Below are 23,025 nucleotides of genomic sequence, written 5' to 3' on the forward strand. Positions count from 1 at the left end.
ACACTTAACCAACTGAGCCACCCAGGCACCCCAGGATGGCTACTATTTTTAGAAAAGAGAGATAACAAGTATTGGTGATCTTGTGGAGAAATTGGAGCCCTATACACTGTTAGTAGAAATGTAAAATTGTTCAGCTGCTATGGAAAGCATTTCAAAGATTCCTCAAAAAATTAAAAATAGGACTACCATATGATCTAGCAATCCCACTTCTGGGTAATATATCTAAAGAATTGAAATCATTCTTGCTGCACTACCATATTCATGGTAGCACTCACAATAGTCAAGATATAAAAAACCCACACGTCCACCAACAGATAACTGGATAAAGAACATGTGGTATTCACATACAAAGAAATATTATTCAGCCTTAAAAAAGAAGGAAATTCTGCCATTTGTAACAACATAGATGAACCTGAAGGACATAACACTAAGTGAAATAAAGTAGTCACAGAAGAATAAATACTGTGTGATTTCACTTATATGAAGCATCTAAAATAGTCAAACTCGGGGCACCTGGGTGGCTCAGTGGGTTAAGCCTCTGCCTTCGGCTCAGGTCATGGTCCTGGGGTCCTGGGATTGAGCCCCGCATCAGGCTCTCTGCTTGGTGGGGAACCTGCTTCCTCCTCTCTCTCTCTCTCTGCCTGCCTCTCTGCCAACTTGTGGTCTCTGTCTGTCAAATAAATAAATAAAATCTTTAAAAAAATAAAATAAAATAGTCAAACTCACAGAAGCAGAGAACAGAATGGGATTGTCAGGGGTTGAGGGAGGGGGAAACAGGGAGTTTACTGGGGAAGAAGTTTCAGTTATACTAGATGAGTAAGTGCTAGAGATCTTCCATACAACATAGTGCCTGTAGTTGTGCACAATACTGTATTGTGCACTTCAAAATTTGTTAAGAGGATACACATCATGTTAAGTGTTCACACGAAAAAAAAAAGGAGGGGAAAAACACAGAGAAATTCTGGGAGGTGCTGGGTGTGTCTGTTACCATGACTGTGGTGATAGCATCAAAGTGTTTTCATATATTCCAACCGAACAAGCCATACACATTGAACATGTGCAGCTCTCTGGATATCAAGGATACCTCGGTAAAGCTGCTTTAAAAAGGAAACAATACAGTATTCTATTACCGTTTTATGAGTTAATAAGATGAAAACAGGGCTGCCTTAATGTCCTATTGAAGGCTCATATGGCTTAGGTTACTCAGAGCCCAGATAAAGACCCCACAAATAAATGGAATTCAGCCATTCAGCCATTAATTGATTGCGTGTCCCTATGGTAGAACACATCTGGATTGCTCCTCAAAGGAAAAGAGGGAAAAATCCATAATTGTTTCTGTGGGCACTTAGCAAAATGGCCCACCGTCCAAGTATGAGCATTTTCATCCCGCAGTGAGTCTGAGATCCAGTGTTGGATGAATGTGGCCAGAAAGGAGGTGGGAATGATGACTAAAAATCCTAGTAGGACAGATTTGTGCCTAGCCTTCTCTTTGCACTTGTCAGAAATTCACTTTCTGGTGTTTTCTAGCAATGACAGGGTGTCTCTTTGTTTTACACGCACAGGTGATGTACTGACAGCAGCCGTGCCCACCACAGAGCCTGCTACGCTTCCTGTGACAACAACTCCAGCAGGTCGGCTGGCATTTCTTCTATAGGGAATAGAGGGAGGGCACCGTGGGCCAAACACTGGGCTGTCCCCTTCCCAGACCTGACACCATGCGGAGTGCTGATCACAGCCTTGGGAGGACTCCTTGCCTGCATAGGAGCAGAGCCAGGAAATGACATTCATGTTTGAATGTGACCTTCAAGCTGGGTTGGTGTTGGAACCTTAGTCTTTCTAAAGTTGAGATTCGGGGATGTCCCGATTACTAGAGATGCTTCTGTTTGTCCCCACCCACAGGTGATGGATTATTTGCAACCATAGTCACAGCAGAGCCTGCAGCCCCACTATCCACACCTACACCCCTGGCAGGTAAGTCCTTGGGAAAAATCCGGGAAGGAGCTAATGTTTGTGGAACAATCAAAAAGTGATGAAACGGAGAATCGGTGCATTCGTAGAATGGACAGTTCGTTGAGCACTCACAACAAGCCACTAGCCTTATTCTCCCCACAACTCCATCATTGTTCCACAAAACGAGAAAGGATCACTTTCTAGCATCACCCACCCACAACATGATGAAGTCAAGATTTGGGCACATTATCAGTCTGACTCCAAACCCACATGATGACTAGCCTTTTGGGTCAGGGGATAGCATGTCCAAAGCTACCTCTGGACTACTGAGAAGAGAACATTCTTGCAAGTCTCATTGCTATGGGGGAAGTTCATTAAGACCATAGCCAGGAAAGTGGGGATTCAGCTGTGGGTCCTCACTTACTCTGTAGTTTTTAGTACAAAAATCCTAATAGGAAAAACTTTCAAATTCACATTTTCCAATGTGACAGTTGGGCAAAATGGCAAAATATATCATTTTAGTATCCCTAGCACTCTGTATCGGAAATGAGCCCCAATCTGTTTCTTCCTTCCTCATCCTGGTGGACCTGCCTGCATTATCTATGATTACAAAGGGGAAACGCCTATTGTACCATTTTGGCATCTTTAAGATTGGTTCTGCAGTAATACACATCAGCAGTAACTGGATTTTTCCAGGTCAAGTGTAATCACGTGCGTGTGTTTAAAATAAATGCTATGGCAGAAGTTGGTGGCTGTGTGTAGTCATTCTGCTGCCTTCTAAAAGAGCATCACACAGCAGTTACATATGACCTCTGATGTTTCAGACCCTGGCTTGAGCTACTTCTTGACATCCTTGGGGCCCTTAGGCACTTTTGTCTTCAAGGACCCCTTTCTCCAATTATATGTATAAACATACACACATCTAATAATATTTTATGACTGTGTTGGTATAAAAAAAGTGGAAAGCAGACTAGATTGTAGTCATCTTTTTATTCTAATTTTAAAAGAAAATAGGACATTTGGGGGGCCTTTTAGAAGTCATATAGCCCCAGGCAGTGGGCCCACCACGTCCGATCGATGAAGCTATCTGCTGCTCTTGGTTGTTCTGAATATCGAGTGGTCTGAACCCACCACCAGCCCAAGGCTGTTTGGGGAAGAGGGAAGACATGACACTTTTGCCCATCACAAAGCTATTTCAAATTGGAGGAGAGGGGATTCTGAGTTATTTTACAGCTTCCTGGGGGAGCAGAATTGACTAGTTGTGGTAAGAGCCATTCCAAGTCCACAGACGCAGAGCTGGGCTCTGTAAGCCAGGCTGCCTATTAATAGCAGTGGTTCATAGCAAGGCAGCCTATTCTTGGACCAAGTTTGCTCACAGGAGCTTTGTTGAAAAGAGAGGTTCGTCTTTTAGGGAGCAGAGCACACAGTTCCTGGTAGGACCAAGTGAAGAACAGTAGGCAATAGTCACACTTCGGTGTTTCCATGATTTTCCAGAATGAGGTGGAGAGGAAGGTGTCCACAGAACAAATATTGACACCCCGGGAGAACTGGGACTTTGGGGAAGCTTGACCGACAACCTCTCAGCAGGCTTCCTCGCCTTCTTTTCTGAGCATAATCTCCTTGTGATTATACTAACAGTGCACATTCTCACCTGCGATTCTACTTGCATGTATAGGCTAACTGATCTCAAAAAAGAACCTGTATGTTAGAGAAATATTATTACTTCTGTTATTTGCATTATGTTGTATTATATTATACTGTATTATATTTCTACTCCTATTTTGTAAGGTAAAGAACTTCACACAATGAGACACAGAACTCTTAAACTTTTCATTTAACTAAGAAATCCAGTGAGGCAGTGGGTTCTGCTTCTTATCTCTTCCGTGTAGGGAACTGAGACATGCTGAAGATCACTGTTGACGTAACACAGAACCCACCAGGGTTTTGGGGTTTTTTTTGTTTTTTTTTTTAGAACATTCTAGAATGTAGAATGTCAATATCATGGCCAGGGCAACAACAACAACAACAAAAAACAACCATGAGAATTGCAGACCCTTTCACTTGACATAAATAATACAGATTATTTCTCCTTTATTAAAAATTTCATCTGTGAAGACAGCTTTATAATGCAAAATAGTATCTGTTTTTCTGTATCTAACTGAAAAAAAGGACTTTTTCTTCCTTTCTACCTTGCTGAGAAATTTCTCCCAGGCAGCACTGAGGAGCTGTTAGAATCCCTCTGGTTAGCAGTGAGGGAAAAGAACAAGTCTGAGTAACTCTGCACTTACAGTAAGGACCAGAAAACAAAAGAAAGAAAATGTTGATAAAAGGAATGTTAGCATATATATTTTGCATCTACAGAAACAGATCTTCATCTCTAATAAGTTAAAATTTATTATAAAAATTCTGTAGGCTGAGGGGTGCCTGGGAGGCTCAGTGAGTTAATCCTCTGCCTTCGGCTCAGGTCATGATCCTGGGTCCTGTGTTCAAGTCCTGCATCGGGTTCTCTGCTCAGCACGGAACCTGCCTCCCCCCACCCCGCCCCTCTGCCTGCCTCTCTGCCTACTTGTGATCTCTGTCTGTCAAAGAAATAAATAAATAAAATCTTTTTTAAAAATCTGTAGGATGAAAAGTTATTACTGCTTAATAAATTCCTACATATCATGGGCAGCTGCTCTCTCCAAAAAAAAAAAAAAGAGTGTCTTTTGTTTAAGTAAAAGACATTGTCTTCATTCCTTTTGACTCAGTTGTTTTTTGTTTGGTGTCTTGGTATTTCTATTTTTACCTTAGCTACTGAATTATTAGCTCTAAATTAGCCTATACTTAGATGTATAGTAATATAAATTTAAGGTATAATTTGGTACCTTATGTCCTGAATACATATTTATATTTAAATGTTTCAAAAATAAAATGCACCTTATTACTAAAGACAAGAACAGGAAAAAAAGAGCATTAGTCATTATTTCTTTTTTATCATTATTATGTTATCTTAGTCACCATACAGTACATCATTAGTTTTGGATGCAGTGTTCCATGATTCGTTGTTTCCATATAATACCTAGTGCTCATTACACCACGTGCCCTCTTTAATACCCATCACTAGGCTAACCCATCCCTTCTCCCCCGTACCCTCTGAAGCCCTCAGATTATTTCCCAGAGTCCATAGTCTTTCATGGTTCATATCCCCCTCTAATTCCCCCCCTTTCCTTTTTCCCTTCCTTCCCCTAATGTCCTCCGTGCTATTCCTTTTTTCCACCTACAAGTGAAACCATATGACAATTGCCTTTCTCTGCTTGATTTACTTCACTTAACATGATCCCCTCCAGTTCCATCCATGTTGAGGCAAATGGTAGGTATTCATCCTTTCTAATGGCTGAGTAATATTCCATTGTGTATATGGACCACATCTTCTTTATCCATTCATCTGTTGAAGGACATCTCAGCTCCTTCCACAGTTTGGTGATTGTGGCCATTGCTGCTATGAGCACTGGGGTGCGTGTGCCTCTTCTTTTCAGTACATCTGTATCTTTGATGTAAGTACCCAGTGGTGCAGTTGCTGGGTCATAGGGTAGCTCTATTTTTAACTTTTTGAGGAATCTCCACGCTGTTTTCCAGAGTGGTTGCACCAGCTTGCATTCCCACCAACAGTGTAAGAGGGTTCCCCTTTCTCCACATCCTCTCCAACACTTGTTGTTTCTTGCCTTGTTAATTTTTGCCATTCTAACTGATGTAAGGTGGTATCTCAATGTGGTTTTGATTTGAATTTCCCCGATGGCTAATGTCGTTGAACATTTTTTCATGTGTCTGTTAGCCACTTGTATGTCTTCTTTGAAGAAGAGTCTGTTCATGTCTTTTGCCCATTTTTTGACTTGATTATTTGTTTTTGGGTGTTTGGCAAGTTTGGCAAGTTCTTTATAGATCTTGGATACCAGCCCTTTGTCTGTCATGTCATTTGCAAATATCTTCCCCTATTCCATGGATTCCCTCTTAGTTTTGCTGACTGTTTCCTTTGCTGTGCAGAAGTCATTATTTCTAAGAAAAATTTTGCTTTAGTTTTGTTATTAGGGTATGTTGGTGTTTCCTGAAATGTGTTGTGTGGAGTCTGAATTTTGCAAGACAGTAACACTGACTCAAACCAGGGCTCCGTTTCCAAATCTCAGAAGTTTCTATTGCATTCATGGGATGAGTTCTTGGTTTTGTTGTAGTTTTACCTCAGGACATCTAAGGGATTTTATTCTGTGAATAAGCTTGTGGATTCCCAAAAGGGGTTAAGTATCCACCATTTTCCAAAATTATCTGGCCAGGGAACAGTTTCATTTTTCAGGAGGCAGCTCTTAAGACCAGTATTTGGCCTAATGTGTATTAGTGAATGGTTGTGTTCTAAATTATTGAATTCCTCCATGTGCGACCCTGAATTATTCTAAACAAATTTGGGTGAAAAAAAATTGCTTTCCAGCAGAGACACATTTGTAAAATTAGGCCTAGTTAATGTTGCAGTATAACAGGATTCTACCCCCCCTCCCTTCTTCCCCCCACTTCCTGCCTTCCTTCCTTCCTGCCTTCCTCTCTCCCCCCTCCTTTATTACTCTCTCCCCCCTTCTCTCCCTCCTTCCTTCCTGCCTTCCTTTCTTCCTCCCTCCCTCCTTTCTTCCTCTTGCTTTTCTTCCCACCCTATCTCCTTCCTTCCTCTCTCCCCCCCTTCCCTCCCTCTTTCTTTCCTTTCTTCCTCTCTCCCCTTCCTTCCTTCCTTCCTTCCATCCATGCATCCATCATGGTGTTCTATGCACATGTGCTAAAATTTCACAGTGTTAACAGGCTTACTGTCATATAGCCTTCCTTCTCCAACTTCACCCACTACCTTGGTTCAATACCTATAAAATATCAATCTGATTCTTTTGAGATTGCTCTCCAGTTTTCGTTTGTTTTGTTTTCACTAAGTAAATTTTACTAAGATTTCTTGCATGGACCGTGGAACCAAATGGCCTAATTTCAAATACTGGTTCCCCAGAACTGTGTGATCTTGGGCATGTTTTTCAACTGCTTTGTGCCTTAATTCCCTCACCCACATATAATAATAATGTAATAATAGAATATGTTTGTATATAACACATCTGTGAGTGTGTCTATATGCATGTATACACACTATTATTTATATACACACATCTACACATGCACATAGATACATAGATGTGGTTTGAGGACCATGGTGGAGGTTAAAGGAGCTGATGGTGTCAGTTACTTAGTGCTGGACACTAGAAAGTCTATATAAACATTAGCCTTATTATAACTGTCGTCATCATTGTTGTCATCAAATATTTGCTTTTTGCTGAAGTGAGAGAACTGGCCTAGAGAAATTTAAACACATTGAGAAATGGCTTTCAGATGTCAACATCTGCACGAGGCCTGGCCTTTCTCCCAGGGTGGTGGCCAGGTCCCAGGCATGTGTCCCTAGAGAAACAGAAGGTGAGTGCATGGCACTTCCCTCACTGTGGGGTCAAGAAAGTCACAACTCACCCAGGTTTGAAGGGATGATGCAGAAGGTCCTCCTTGGCACATGGGACTCTCAAGGTCCAAAAGGCCTTGAGGAATGGGAGATACTTTGTAGACATCTTTCAGAAACACAATTGACCATGATCCTCTTCTTCCTCAGCATCTCAGGCCTACGTTGGTTAGCACCCCATTGCTCCAAACATCACCCGCAAGGTTTCTCTGGGGTGAGTCTGCTCACTTCTGGTGGGTAGCCACCCCCACCTAGCCCACTACAGCCCAAGTTAATGCCCTGCAAACATCCTCCTGACCCCACCCTGTCTGCTCTCTAGTTTCTACAAAGAATGTGCTGAAACTTTCCATCAGCTCTTATTATCCTTCCGTCTTCTTTATCCTTGTAGATCACAGCGTTCACGTGCCTTTCTTATGCTTGGGGAAGGAGAAGCGAGGAGTTCATTTAATCAAATCATGTTGCAGTTGAAGACCCCACAGGTTTCCCTCCTATGTGAACTTGCCCTTCCCTTCACTGTGTCTGGAGCTAGCCCCCTTCCCTTATGATCAACCTGCAGAAATCGTCTTCATGTTTCAAAGCCATTTCTTCATGAACTGATCTCCCAAAATAGATAAGTGTCCATCACCAATAACACTATTAGACTCTTAGAGGTATTCCTCGTTATTTGTCCTGATAGTGCAATGTGTGTGGCTTCTCCATCCTGTCACTGGTTATAAATCCTGAGGGATGAACTTTATCCAGTTTTGCATCTTAATAGACCTTAAGTGAACATTCTGTGGTTAAAAGTACAACCATTCTGGTAAAAAAGAAATGTCTCTAGAGCTGAAAAGAGTGCCCTATAATCTCCAGATTACATCACACTGGGCAACTTCCATAAGAAGACTCTAGTCAACTGTCCACCAAGGCATGGCTGTCAAAGGGCCCCCATCCATGCAACCCTCAGGTTAAGGGTTCCCTGCAGTTCTTTTGCTATAGGTGGGATGAGGGGACATGTGTAAGGTTGAGAACCCAGGGCCTCTGGCTTTCCCCCTCTAGAAGTCAGATGCTGCTGCCTACTGGGGTCTTCCAGCACTTCCAGGAAGAAGAAAGACTAGCCTTGATGTTCCGAGACCGTAGAGGTCTCTATCTGCCCAACCCAGAGGAATTATGACATCAGCAGTATATCAGAGCACTATAACAGGATCAAGGCAATATGCTGACACAAAGGCCAATCTCATAATTTCCCATTGCTCTGTGCCTCCGCAGGAGATTGGATGGCCGTGAGACTGGTGAATGGCACAGGGAGGTGCTCAGGCCGAGTGGAGGTTCTCATCCAGGGCACATGGGGAACCGTATGTGATGACCTCTGGGACCTGGCTGAGGCCACAGTGGTGTGTCGCCAGCTACAGTGTGGCCAGGCTGTGGCAGCCCCCACAGGGGCCCACTTTGGGGCAGGCCCTGGGAAGATCCTGCTGGACGACGTGCAGTGTGTCGGCGCTGAGAGCCACCTGGGGCAGTGCATGCACAGGGGTGAGGCTGGGCTCAACTGCGGGCACCTGGAGGATGCCAGCGTTATCTGCGCAGGTAAGGGGTTGGCTGTCAGCCCTCATTAGGAAGGCTACTTCTATCCCCTCACTTCTCATTCTTCCACACACACAACATAGCATAGCCCAGAAAAGTCAGTGGATTGAGGCAGGCAACTGATGTTGTCTACATCCTTTCAAAGTTATACATCAGCCTCACCATCCCCTTGCCTCTTGTTGAGTATGGCTCACGATCACTGATCCAGGCTCAGAAGTGGCTTGATGGTTTGAAAATTTGGGCTGAACTTGAATTCAGCCAAATCAGAGTAGCTGGCATAAAAATCCAAATTCTTGCATTTGTGAAAAAAATAAAACAGAAGTTCAGGCTCAAAACAAGAAATTATTTGATTACATCAACTGGCTGGATCTGAGAAAGAGCTGACCCTTTGGTCAAGAAACAGCTATCTAGTTCACACAGTCCCCATCACTCAAATCCCTTATCTGTTTTATTCCCATGGCCCTTGGAAACTTTGGAGTTTGAGTTTGTGACTTCTAGGTGATGACCAGATTTGTCAGCTGATGTTCCAGGTCCTCCACATCTAGACCTGGTGACCTTCCCAAATCTATGGGTCCTGCTAGTTGACTCTCTGCCACACAGAATCTTTCCTGATTCCATCCTACTGGCAGCTGGAACAAATGTCCCCACAAATGACAAGCTCTGCCAGGCTGCACCTGGCCCTTCCTGAGCCTCTCAACACCTAAGAACCCTGGGGCAGGGGGTGGGTACTGCCTTCTGAAGCTCCCCTAGGGCACTCAACATTTGCTGCCTGGTCTTGTGTCTCAAATCCCCAGGGAAAATACTGAGACCCTCAAGGTCACGGTCTCTGCCTCTCCCTGCTTCCCACAGCTCCCTAAATCTAGGATAATCCCAATAAATAGTCCCTGAATAAGACATGATAACATGCACAATCTCTCTTCATGCTGACAGGTGCTGACTCCACAGCTGCTCTGCCTACAGGTAGAACCCGTGTTACATTTGGCATCATCTACTAGACCTGGCATGACGTAAGAAAGATCATGAGGTTTAGAGTCAGATCCTGGTTTGATTCTCAGCTTCATTTATTCACTCATCTGTTCATTCAGTGGATACTGACTGAGTGTCCACTGCGTACTACTCTGTGCCAGTAAGCACTGGGGCCACAGCAGTGATCAAACTCCCCCCCACCCCCAGCTCTCTCCCATCACAGGGCCTGCACCCTAATGGGAGGAACAGACATGATATAGGATCACTCTCAATTATGGGACCTCAGCCAAGTTATAGCATCTCTTGATCCCGTTTCATCTCATTTTTCTTCACAAGAGTAGGAATAACAGAGAATTGAATGATGGAGAATTAAGTATGACAATGCCCAAAGACACCTAGCACCTGACAAGCACTCACATAGTTCCTCCTTTTGGTCTAATGCCGACTAAGGGAGGTTGTGTGAGGGGTGCAAAGGGCCCTGGGCTGGAGGAATCTGATCCTGGCTGGTCTCTCTCCAGATGAATGACCTTGGCCCTCATTCTCCATGCCATTAGAGAGAGATGATGGCCAACTGATGAGCTTTCTTATGGCAAGCCACATGGGGCAAGTCGTCCATGAGCTTTGCTTTTCTGATGGCCATGTGGTGCATGTTCGTTTGTCAATGGGCAATAACACTATGTTCTGTCCTAAATGAAGATCTTGGGGCTATGAGGCCATTGGCCTTAGAAGGCAGTGTCATGGTTATCCCTGGTGAATCCTGGGAGGAGGCAGATGACCCCTTGAAGCAACTGCTTCAGTGTTCTGACTGCTCCCTGATGACAGCCCTTCCTTTTTACCCACCAATAGCCTATGAGAACCTGCTTCCCACATCATTGGTGATATCAGCAGCTCAACACCCACCTTCTTCTGCACCTCCAGGTAAGGCTGTTTCTTTTTATATTATGTCTTCTGAACAATTTTTTTCAATCTGACGATGGATGAGTGAATAAAGATGTGTCACTAAGGATATATAATGTCACTGGGGTTATATATAACAATAAACAGGCTGACCCTCAAGTCATCTAAGTTCATGGGGGAAGGAGGGTATATCCTGTTACAAAAAAAGTGTGGTGATTGCTCTGATAGGGGAGCACAAGGTGCCATAGGTGCTCAGAAGAGGGTCTCCATCTAGAGCCAAGGGGTCTGGGCAAGACCTGAAAGGTGAAGGGACAATAAAATTATGCCAGGCAGGGAAGAAACTGGACAAACTCCCTTTGGGCTTCAGGGTGGGAGACATTAACATGTGTTCCAAATTAGAATATAGGGCTGCCAATAGCATACAGAATTAGTGAACAGTTTGATGGTTTGAGGTGGTTTTCTGTGGTGATCAGGGATGAGTAATATTTCAGGATATTCCACCTTGAATTGGGTTTTTTTTTTTTCTTTTATGATTTAGGCCTAGTCTAAGGTCAGATAAGGTAGGAGTAAAACATTGAACCCCCGAGTCTTTTTTAATCTAGCTGTATAGTCAAAAGATTCAGGGAGGACAGAATGGAACCATTATCTCTCCCCAGGGTCTGAGCATCCCTGGTAGAAGAATGCCCAGCAGGTGCCATAGCTCCTAGACATGGGGCATGGTGTGGCAATTACCAAAGGTGCTGTTGTTGGCTGTGTGAGTTTCAGTCACCTGAAATCATATCTTTCTATTTTGTGTTTTTTATGTTAACATTATTTTTATATCTATCCAAGCTCTTTTCTTTGCATACAATTTTTATTGAGGTATAAGTGACATGTAACATTAATATTAGTTTTAGGACTACAACATGAGGATTCCATATTTGTATATATTGCAAGATGATCCCCGCAAAAAGTAACTTATCTAAGGAGGGAGTATGGATAATTGCCATTGCAGTGTAAAACCATCCCAAGATACAGTTGCTTAAAATGACCACCATCTGTCACTGCTTATGGTCCAAAGGTCAGCTGGGTAGTTCTGCCCCTCTGGGATGGGCTTGGCTGGTCTTGGCTGACTCTGCTGGGCTTGTCCATGCATCTGTGTCTAGCTGACAGGTCAGCTGAAGGCTGCCTGACCTAGGATGGACTCCCGTATATGTCTTACTGTTCCATAGCTCTTATACAGAGGTGACAGAGGTGATGAGGCCACCTCACTTTGGTGTCCTCAGCTGCTCTGACAACCATCTTTTAGCGCAAGCCCTGAAGTGATTCTCCAAGGAAGCTGAGCAAAATACTACTCCTTTGTCACCCACAGACTAGCTCAAGCTTCCTCACAGCATCCCTTCAGTGTTCCCACGGAATGAACTGAAGCCTGTCATGCCTCTGGAGGCCTCAGCTCCACAGGAGTACACATTACTTCTGTCCCATTCTGCTGTCACGTACCACAGCTTAAAGTCAAAGAGTAGGAAAGTAAACTAACCTCTTGACCGGCAGGGCAACAATGACACATTGTAGAGAGTGAGGATGTCAGGAAGAGAAGCAGTGTGGTCATTTTTGTAAACACTCTACTACAAGCAAACTGTCTGAAACACGAGTGTGGATAAGGAAGACATTACAGGCTTCTTAGAGCAGACTTAGCTGGAGAATGGCATGGGAGCTCACATGACTGCGTGAAAAGTGTGGATAGCAAAGTCATGGAAAATAAGAAAAGCTAGGTTGGGTAACAGATAGTCCAGTCATCGAAAGGCAGAGAGAGCAACCATCAGCCCATGACCCACCGTTCTTTCCCAGGAGGCGGGGCCCCCGTGCGGCTGGTAGGTGGCCATGGGAGGTGCGCAGGCCGTGTGGAACTCTTCTACCAGGGAGTCTGGGGGACTGTGTGTGATGACCTCTGGGACCTGCCAGAAGCAAACATCATCTGCAGGCAGCTGGGGTGTGGCTGGGCCATGTCAGCCCCAGGTGAGGCCCACTTTGGGGAAGGTTCTGGGAAGATCCTCCTTGACAACGTGCACTGCAGGGGAGATGAGCCGCGCCTGGAGGAGTGCTCCCACATCGGCTGGTTTTCCCACAACTGTGGGCACGGAGAAGATGCCGGCGTGATCTGTTCAGGTAAACCTCGGCTCCCCTCCCAGGCAGAGCCCAGCCCTGGCTCTTCCTGAGAGAACACTTTTCAAAAGGCCATGTAAATTTAGCTGTTGAAAAGGAACCCGTGCATTATTTGCTCACAGTGGATATTTTAACCCCTCGTGTTTACAGATGCTGAATACTCAACCGTCTCACCCCTGGGTAAGGAAGGCAATATTTACATGTGCAGTTTCCCAAAACCTTGGGGAAGAAGTTCTTCTGGAAGTTGGATGTGTCATCCTCCAGGCCCATGGAGTGGCTGGGACATGTGGAGTCACCTGACTGTCCAGTGGGAGAACTGGATAGTACCTTAGAAATCATTTGATCCAGCCTCACTTTCAACTTCTCCCCCATTCTGTACACAGGAAGCAGATTCTAAATTTCTCAGACATGTGTATAGCACTTGTTGCCAGCTCTGAGGGTCTATGGGTAGGGGGATGGTTAAGGATACTTCCTGGCCAGGGGCAAATGGCGGGTGGGCTGGACCTGGCCAAAGTCAAGGTGACCATTTCCACCCTCTCCCTGCTTCTGCTTTGTTCCTGGTGCCCACAGAGCTATTAGTTTTCCCACAAGGTCTTAATGCCAGCACCCAGAGTTTTCCATGCCAGTACCCCCTTTCCTTCATCAAACCCCCAGGTTCCCTGATGCCCTGCCCTCAGCTGGCTCTTGGTCAGAGAGTGAATCATGAATAAATCTGAGTAGAAAAGGTCTGATAAAGCCTCAGGCACATTCCTTCCTGGGTTGTCAACTCTAGCAGGTCGAAATGGATTGGTCACAGGAAAGGTCTCCAGTAGGGGTTTCTGGGTCAGGTGTCCCTGGTAGGAGATATGCAGGGGGCATAAAGGAGGAGCCACAGCATCCTTGGGTGTTGGCCTCCCATCTCTGAGCAACACCAGGTGAAAGGAAAGGGTGAATTGGGGTCTCTTCCTATTCTTACCTCAAAGTCTCCTAACTCCAGGCCTTGGGTCACTGGAATTGGCTATAGTTGGCAGAATTTCATGTCTTCAGTGTTCTTAAATCCCCATTTTTAAAAATATCTCATTTGTGTGTATAACAAGAGGATGATACATCAAAATCTGGAAAGGATCTAGATCAGTGCTTTTTCCATCCCACACATTAACGTCCCCTGCCTGTTCTGGCCTTGCCCCCAGAGAGGACTCAGCCATTCTGGGAGGGGCCCCACACTGTATTTGTTATGAGCTCCTCAGGGGATCATGTGCAGCTAGTACCAGGACCTCAGTGCCAGCTGACAAGCCACATGTCCTTTCTGTGTTTGACAGATCGCCCACTGGCTGTCATAGCAGGACCAATGGCCACAGGTGAGACTTTGGTGTCCTTGGTTGCTCTGACCACCATCTTTTAGCTCAAGCCCCAAAGTGGTTCCCCAAGAAAGCTGAGCAAATTACCACTCCCTGTTTGGGTGATCCCTTTGAACCCACGTTCTGAGTGAAGAGTCCAATAATGAAGGCAGATGGATTTATGGTTCCAGTTCCATTGCTATGTAGTCACAGAAGGCAGTCCAAATAATCAAGTGACACCCGCATGCTTGGTCTCCAGCATGGACAGTTCCTGTGAAGGGCAGGCACATGGCTCCTAACAGCAGTGTTGGCCGAGCGCTACCCAAGAGCATCACTGCAGAGGGCTGCCGCCATAACGACCATGTTCTTCTTCTCCACCCTTGTCCCTTCTCTGACAATCTCTTTCTTCCTTGTTCATCCTTTCTTTGCATCTTCCATTTCCCCCCCTCTGTTTTTGCCTATATCTGGGGCTTCCAGAAACTCCACTAAAATTTTCTTTCTTTTCTTTTTTTTTACTTTTCTTTTTTTGTTTTTTAAGATTTTTATTTATTTATTAGACAGAGACACAGCGAGAGAGGGAACACAAGCAGAGGGAGTGGGAGAGGGAGAAGCAGGCTTCCCGCTGAGCAGGGAGCCCGATGCGGGCCTCCATCCCAGGACTCTGGAATCATGACCTGAGCCAAAGACAGATGCTTAACACCTGAGCCACCCATGTGCCCCTCTGCTAAACTTTTCTTGACACCACTTGGAGATAAAGGGCTAAAATAATACCGATGCCTGGACAGCCTGGCTGGTCCTTCTATGGAAGAGCCGTAGGTAGATGACCAGAGCCAATCGAGTATAGGTCCAATTCTTGCACAGCCAGATAGTCTGATGGAGAAAGCCATTGCTACAGGCATTACTTTTAATTTTGCACTGAATACTGGACAGATGGATAGACAAGCAGATGGAAAACAAATGGACATGTGGTGAACAGACAGACACAGAATGATGTCAGTGTTGGTGGGGTAGATGACTCAGGGGAAGTCCTCTCCACTTAGTAGTGGATTTTTAATAGTGTAATTTTAATAAATTATAACAGATGGCAGATGGGACACTGACATGTTCATATACATAAAGACTCCATGTAGACTCAGCTTTACTAGGGGAAATGAAGCCATTTACTTGTTACTTCTGGTGGCCTGACAAAAGTCAAAGCCACAGAACCAACCCACAGAACAGAACCACGAGGGGAGCGACAAGCAGAAGGAAAGATTCTGGCTGATACTGGATAACTGCTCTGCCCACGGCCACAGCCACATCAGTGATAGATTTCTCAAAACAAGTGAGAGATGTGTCAAGATCCAGACACTCTCATGCCCTATTTTCCTAAGTTTATAAGAGTTTTTAGACTGGCGTATGCCTCTGACATGTCCTAAGACTTACCCACAAGGTTAATGACCAAAGAGATCTTTTTGGGAAAAAAAAAAAATGAAAGGAAAAGAAAGTGTGAATTCCAAAAGTAGTGAACTGAACAATGAAAAAAAGACCTGAAATCTTAAAATATTTTTCTTCTTTAGAAAAATCTAGGTGTGGCAGAGTAATTACCAACTCATCTGGAGCGATTAGGAATCCCCCGCAGAACGAAATGCATGACAACATAACCTGTGTGTGGGAAATAAAGGCCAATGCTTCTGATCACATACTGCTGGCATTTCCATATCTTAAGTAAGTCACAAGCACATGACTGAAGTACACCGTGTAGTTTAAAGGTCTGAGCATTTTCCTGTGCTTGATTCTCACAAGCAAAAAAATTCTTCATGCCCTTTTTAATTTTGAATTTTGACGTAATTGTAGACACACAGGAAGCTACAAAAATAATACATAGAGTCCAATGTACCCTTCACCCAGCTCCCCCCAATGGTGGCGTCATCTATAACTGTAGGACAATATCAACCCAGGAAGTCATGCAATACTGTGCTAAGCCACAGACCTTATTCTTTTTTCCCATCTTCCACATCCACTTGTGTGTGTGTGTGTGTGTGTGTGTGTGTGTGTGTGTGTGTGAGAAAGAGAGAGAGAGAGACAGAGAGAGAGAGAATGTTTCAGTCTCTGGTTAAAGATGCAGATTCCAGGGAACCCCCAGACCTCATAAATCAAGAAATTTTAGGTTTTAATATTATAAATAGTCAATGTTGATGTTATCGAATGTCCCAGGAGCAACCTAAATTATTTATTGCTATTGAATTTTGCTTAATCAAAAAATGACTTGGAATGGATGGGTCATGAGGCTGAGGCTTGGGGATGGTCTTCTGACTCTAACCCTAGGGGCATCTGGACAAAACTTCACCAGGAAGAAGAGTGGACAGATGGGATGGCTTGCACGGAGCAAGCTGGGCAGACTTGGTAGCTCGCTTCCCTCTAGGCAGGTCACCTGTGGAGTTCCTAAATAGGTTGATTGGAGCCTGAAGCCCGTCCTACAGGCAGGCTGCTGCCTGATCCCGCCCTTGGCCCTGGGTTTCCAGGTACCTGCAGCCCCAGGCCTCAGCAGGGGCCGACCTCATACTCCAGCCTCCTCTTCACTCTTCCAGTTAAGATCCCATCCCCTCAAGAAAAAGTGGGATGAAAGGATTTTATACTATGTTCAAATGACTGACGGGCTTTAATCTGTCCCCAGTTTTATTGCCGTGAAAGACAGATGCTGCCTCACAGCATCCCTCTGAGATCTGCTAATGGGGAGGCTAAGAGGTACCATCGGTCTTTGCTTCCCTAGCCTAGATTGCACCAATGAATATTTTGAAATCCTGGACGGCCCTCCATCCTCAACAAAGTCCCTGGGGAAAACCTGCTCTGGGTCTTACCTCACCTATGCGTCCTCCTCCAGCTCAATGACCCTCGTGTACTTCCGAAGCTTCAACAACATAGGGAAAAACTTCGTTGCTTATTATTACTCTGCACCCAAAGGTATGGACGGTGGTTAAAAGCAGGAGCTTTGGAGTTGCAGCTAACTGCCTTGGGGCCAGTTATAGCCCCATCACTTACTCTGTGACCCTGGACAAGAGACCCAACCTCTCTGTGCCTCAAACCATTCCCTGTGTAACAGGGATTAGAGAAGCTTCCTTCCTAGTCTTGTCATGGGGCTTACCTGGAATGACACAAGTAAAGCCCTTGCACAACGATGGTACATCATGTGCTCAGTGCTTGGCAGATTCAACCCCAAGCCTGCTTCCCCATAAATATTCGGTACAGTTTGCCCAATGGGACACCGCTTCTGGAGTTACAATGAATCTAGTATGAGGCGGGTGTTTCAGGACCTACAGAAGAAGCAGCTGTGGTCCCAGCCTAAGAGGGGCTCATGTACAATCTGGAAGCAGTTTAAAACAAACCCGTGTGATGCAATTAGAGGACAAGTAGAATAGACTAAATGAAGGCAAACAAATGGGATAGACTAGAATATACTAAATTGACATACACATGCATCTCAGCCAAAGACGTTAGAAAAGAGAGAGAGCCGTGCAGGCTAAAACACGAAGGAAACATAGGAAGAGACAGCCTTAGATTTGTCTTTAAGCCTGGCCAAGCTGTGAGTTGAGAAATGGGGAGGGGGCATGCAGGAGAAGGAGCAGCGTGAGTACAGAGATGGGATGTACAGGACATGCAGCGAGAAGCAGACAGAAGCTGAGCCAAGGTTTCAGATATAGCACAGGTACTCAAGGTTGGGTAATCACAGCAACAGTGATCAACATAGTAACGAACATTTACTGAATGCCGCTTTTATGCGAGGCAACCCCGTAAGCACTCTGCATGTGTTACTGCCTTTCATCCTCACACGAACCCATGGTTCTTCCCCTTGTACAGTCGGGGAAACTGAGGCTAAAGAGGTTCCATAATTGTTCTGAGGCCACCCAGCCATGGATCCTGCACTATTTACCACTGAGAGAAAAGAGTCTGTCTCATGGACCCCATGAGCAGTTCTATCATCTGTCTTGGCTGAGATGCTGTTCAGATCAGTCTCCAGCCCTATTAGGGAGCGCCAGGGTGGCTCAGTGAGCACCCTTGGGAAGTATGCTATGAAACGGGGAGGAGGCTCTCTGTGTCACAAAGTGGGTCGGAGAAAGTCATTGTCACTGTGATTGAGCAGTTACTGATGAGGCTTCCTTGTCGTTGCAGAGGCGAGTTCAAGGACCCCACATCTAATCAGTGAGTCACATTTACTGTTGCTTCTTTATCTTCATTCCTCATTTGTGTGTCTTCCTCTGCCCCCCCTCCTGGTGCTTGGAGTGTCATAGTTTGATCTCTGCTTCATATTTTTCCTAATTTCCTGCATCTTTCCAGCTAGCCGAGAGATTCTGTCTGTACATGTTTTGCACAAGCATAACTCCCATTCACCATAGAACCAAGTTCCACATACCAACCGTTGGGTGTCTGTAAATTGGTTATTGCCAATTTGATTTCTTAATTCCTTGCTTTTATCAAAAACAGTGAGACACACCCAATCAAGCCCTGCACACTTAGGGAAAGTTAACAAAACAGAAGCACATGGAAGAAATGGCTTTTTCCCTAGAGGGGCACCATACATATTTGCATTCTGGAACAGAATGGCACAATTTAAGTGTCATCATATTCCCAGTGACTGGACAGAAAGGAATATTACTTCTGTTGGATCCTACATGTCTGAGGAACAACATAAACAGAATGCCATTTGGGAGACCCTTTATTATAAAGATGCAAGGGAGAATGAATCAACCAGAATCTTGGTATTTAAGGGATGATGCCATCTTGACCCTTTTTATCTGAAGGGTGTCGTCTTGTATTCACAGCAATCCCAACAGCAACACCCAAGACAGTGACAGCAAGACCAGGTAAGCCCTGGGATGCATGCATTCACTTACCAACTATCCTTTCCTCTTGGAACCTGCATCTGTACCTGCTTCAGGGGCAGAAACTGGACCAACTGCGTGTACTTCATCTATTTGAAAAATGGACCAGTTGACTCTATGCATATTTTTAGGACCATCCAAAACTCTTGGGATCCTTTAGCTCTAGAATCATGAGCAAAGTTCTTTTTTATTTTTTGGTGTTTTTCAGTCTTCAAAGCCTGACCAGCTTCCAGGTGCCTTCTAGTGGGGTTCTCTATATTTTTTTTTTTTATTTGGCCAGTCTTGCTCTTGGTTAACCTGTATCTGTGTAACTAATGGGCTTTTTCAAAGTGAGTGGAGTGTCAAAGTTATTCCAGAGGCAGTGAGATAGAATAGCAGAGAAAAACAGTGAACTTTGGAACCAGGAGAGCTGACTTTAGATCTGCTACATCCCAGATGTGGGATTTTGGGTGAATAGTTTCACTTCTCCGACTTAAAGTCTCCTCATGGATAGAAGTGGCGTGCTGGTACTCTTCCGCCTGCCTTCTGAGTTATTACAAAGGTGAAGATGAGCACATACACACCCACCCATTCTAAGGCACTCCACAAAGCCACAAATCACTGTGAATATTATATATAATGTTTTTCTGTACTTAGCTGAAATAGATTGGCACATTCCTCTGGCCCAATACATACTCGATTAATGAATGTTTTAGGCTAAAGTAATTTTGACTATCTTAATTGCATATTAACCTCCAAGTAAGAGGTTGACCAGTTGGCTGGCTCTTTTATCAAGTTCCCTTCCCTAATAGAAGTGTCAGGGTGGAGAGCGTAACCAGTTCATGGGCAACGTGTAGTGTCCCTAGAAGACAATGATCACCAGGTCTCTGTCTGCAGGAGACTGGCCAGAGCTGAGGCTGGTGGGCGGCTCGGGACGCTGCTCAGGACGTGTAGAGGTCCTCCACCAGGGGGCCTGGGGCACCGTGTGTGATGACCTCTGGGACCTGAACGAAGCCGAGGTCGTGTGCCGACAGCTGAGGTGCGGACGGGCCGTGTCCGCCCTGGGGAAGGCCCACTTCGGCCCGGGCTCTGGAAACATCTTCCTGGACAACCTGCAGTGTTCCGGGGTAGAGCGCTACCTGGGCCAGTGTGCCCACTCGGGCTGGTCGGAGCACAACTGTGGCCACCACGAGGACGCCAGCGTCATCTGCTCAGGTAGCCCCTCCCCTCTCAGTTGGTCATTGCCAGTCCCACTGTCTACAAGACCACCCTGCTAGAACTCAGAGATGGCCAGGGACAAAGGGCCCTCAAACACATGGCATTTGATTTTTGCTTTATCTCTTCTAACCTGGTCAAAAATACAAGATTTTGGGTGCCTGGGTGGCTCAGTTGGTTAAGTGATTGCCTTCGGCTCAGATCATGATCTTGGAGTCCTGAGATCGAGTCCTGCATCCGGGCTCCCTGCTCAGCAGGAAGTCTGCTTCTCCTGCTGACCTCTCTCCTCTCATGCTCTCTCTCACAAATAAATAAATAAAATCTTAAAAAAAAATACAATATTTTAACTGCCAGCCTCCCAGAATAAAACCTACTGATTTTCTAATTTGGTAGTAAGATTTACCAAAGGCAGGTGGGCTTGACTGAAAACTAACATGTGCGAAGAACATATTTAACTACGGGAATGTTTAAGGAATTTATGTAAAGGTCTTTCATTCAGAGGCAGTGAGAAGACATCAGAGCTGAGCTGAGCAGATTAGGGTCTGGATGCCAGAGCTGGTGCCGACACTCAGACTGCATTTGGGCAGCACATAAGCTCTTAGAGCCTCAATTCCCCCGTCTTTAATAATGGGGACTGATGGCTCTCTTGCAGGAGTGCGGAAAGGCTTTGAGCCGTCTTCCGTAACGCACTTTCAGACACCTGACCAAAGGGCTGCATATCCGGTCATTTTTCCTGCCGTCTTCCTCACTCAATTCCCCATGGAAATCGGTGGACTGGAATGGCTCACTTTAATCACCCCATGACGTTACAATTTTTTCAGAGACTTTGAATTTATGCATGTGCACAAATTAGCAAGGAGCAAGGTAGTCACCTCTGGAACATCTACTAATAACCCCTCCCAACCCCAAGAAGCCTTTCGGCAGACCAGTGCCTGGTGAGGTTTAAAAGATTAGTACCTGCCACTCCAAGTGGTGTTCGTGATCTGGAGCTGCCCCGGGAGAAGCAGTACCCCCGCTCTCCAATCTGAGATGATACTTCCACGCACGTGCTTTGCTCCCTTCATCTGTCCGTTTGCTTCTGGGCGTCCTGTTCCATGTGGCAAGACTGACCTAGTCGCAGCCTCTCGGGCCCCCTGTGATTCCTCTTTCCCGGGTTCTGGAGGGTGATCATCTACATCTGAGCTGCCCCCAGTGACTCCCCAGAGTGAAACCCGTCCGCTACAAAGTCAGCAGTTCAAGTCGGGCCCCACACGCGCCCTTCGTGGCTGGCCGCTTCCTCACGGTGCAGGAGGCAACCAACAGCCCGAGAAAAGCTCTCCTTTATGTCCACGATGCACCTGGCTCGCCCAGGCCTGTGTTATTTAACGGGACTAATTCTTCCCAGATCAGAGCAATAAACTCTTGCAAAGATGTAGTTCAAACCTTTGTAGTCAGTCTCTGAAAGCAGGAGCTCTGAAACATGCTGACATAATTATTCTTTCTACAAACAGAGGCTGATGAGTCGCTCATGGAGAGTCCAGGTAGGTCACGCTCACCTTGATGGGACTCGAGCATTAGCTCTCCCTGACTTTTCCTTGGGCCGTTTGTTTTCTTCCAGCTCTAAGTTCACTCTCTGTCTGAATTGCCGAGGTTTTCACACCACTGAGATGCCAATGGAATTATTTCTATTGAAATTTTTGCATGTGGGGATGGCTCTGTGTGTGCGTGTGTGTGTGTGTACATGTGAGTCCGTATTTTTGGATATCCGTGCGTGAGGAAACGGCATGTCAGTGTCTTTCTGCATATGCTCTTCTCTCTGGCTCAAAGGCCTTCCTCACCCCACTTCCTCCCTCGCCCACTCCTCACTGTCTGGATTCTTCCCAGGTGTCGCCTCTAGCCTGTTCATGACACAGCACCTGTCCTCCCCTTCCATGTTTTTATCACACCGAGGAATAGCACCTTGTCCCGGTGTCTATATTTGATTAAAGGACTTTAGGCGCCTCAAGGGCAGGAACCGTATTTCTTTGGTTTATAGCAGTATCATCAATGTCTAACAGGAAAGACAATAAATTCCTTTGAAATCAGGTTAAACTGGTTCAAGACCCACCCCCACTCCCCCGCCCACAACCTGCAGCTCAGGAACACGCCTCAGGAAGGTGAGGACCAGGCCCCAGGATTCACGATCAGGCATGTCCCTCTGCAAACCCACAGTCCTGCTGGCCTCTGAGGCCTGGCACCGGTGCAACCCAGGTGGGTCATCTGGGCACTCACGCTCTCCCCCTACCTCTGTCTGCAGGGGACTGGCCAGAGCTGAGGCTGGTGGGCGGCTCGGGACGCTGCTCAGGACGTGTGGAGGTCCTCCACCGGGGGGTCTGGGGCACCGTGTGTGATGACCTCTGGGACCTGAACGAAGCCGAGGTCGTGTGCCGACAGCTGGGGTGCGGACGGGCCGTGTCCGCCCTGGGGAAGGCCCACTTCGGCCCGGGCTCTGGAAACATCTTCCTGGACAACCTGCAGTGTTCCGGGGTAGAGCACTACCTGGGCCAGTGTGCCCACTCGGGCTGGTCGGAGCACAACTGTGGCCACCACGAGGACGCCAGCGTCATCTGCTCAGGTAGCCCCTCTCCTCTCAGGCAATCACGTCTAACGTTGTTATTGAAGA

The 23,025-nt window shown here is 45.9% G+C and overlaps 1 protein-coding gene across 1 annotated transcript in view; it reads left to right on the forward strand.

Moving 5' to 3' along the window:
* LOC125084416 (deleted in malignant brain tumors 1 protein-like) overlaps positions 1-23,025 on the forward strand; it is a 75,839-nt gene that overhangs the window by 4,485 nt on the left and 48,329 nt on the right. The window contains exons 3-17 of the mRNA XM_047701642.1: positions 1,563-1,631; positions 1,900-1,971; positions 8,696-9,013; positions 9,941-9,970; positions 10,823-10,894; positions 12,701-13,018; positions 13,166-13,195; positions 14,314-14,352; positions 15,891-16,038; positions 17,084-17,274; positions 18,481-18,510; positions 19,131-19,172; positions 20,067-20,384; positions 21,875-21,904; positions 22,660-22,977. Of these exons, the coding sequence (XP_047557598.1) occupies positions 1,563-1,631; positions 1,900-1,971; positions 8,696-9,013; positions 9,941-9,970; positions 10,823-10,894; positions 12,701-13,018; positions 13,166-13,195; positions 14,314-14,352; positions 15,891-16,038; positions 17,084-17,274; positions 18,481-18,510; positions 19,131-19,172; positions 20,067-20,384; positions 21,875-21,904; positions 22,660-22,977 (2,025 nt within the window). The remainder of the gene's footprint in view (positions 1-1,562; positions 1,632-1,899; positions 1,972-8,695; positions 9,014-9,940; positions 9,971-10,822; positions 10,895-12,700; positions 13,019-13,165; positions 13,196-14,313; positions 14,353-15,890; positions 16,039-17,083; positions 17,275-18,480; positions 18,511-19,130; positions 19,173-20,066; positions 20,385-21,874; positions 21,905-22,659; positions 22,978-23,025) is intronic.

The sequence above is a fragment of the Lutra lutra genome, chromosome 14, assembly GCF_902655055.1.
Source record: "Lutra lutra chromosome 14, mLutLut1.2, whole genome shotgun sequence".
Taxonomy (NCBI): Eukaryota; Metazoa; Chordata; class Mammalia; order Carnivora; family Mustelidae; genus Lutra; species Lutra lutra.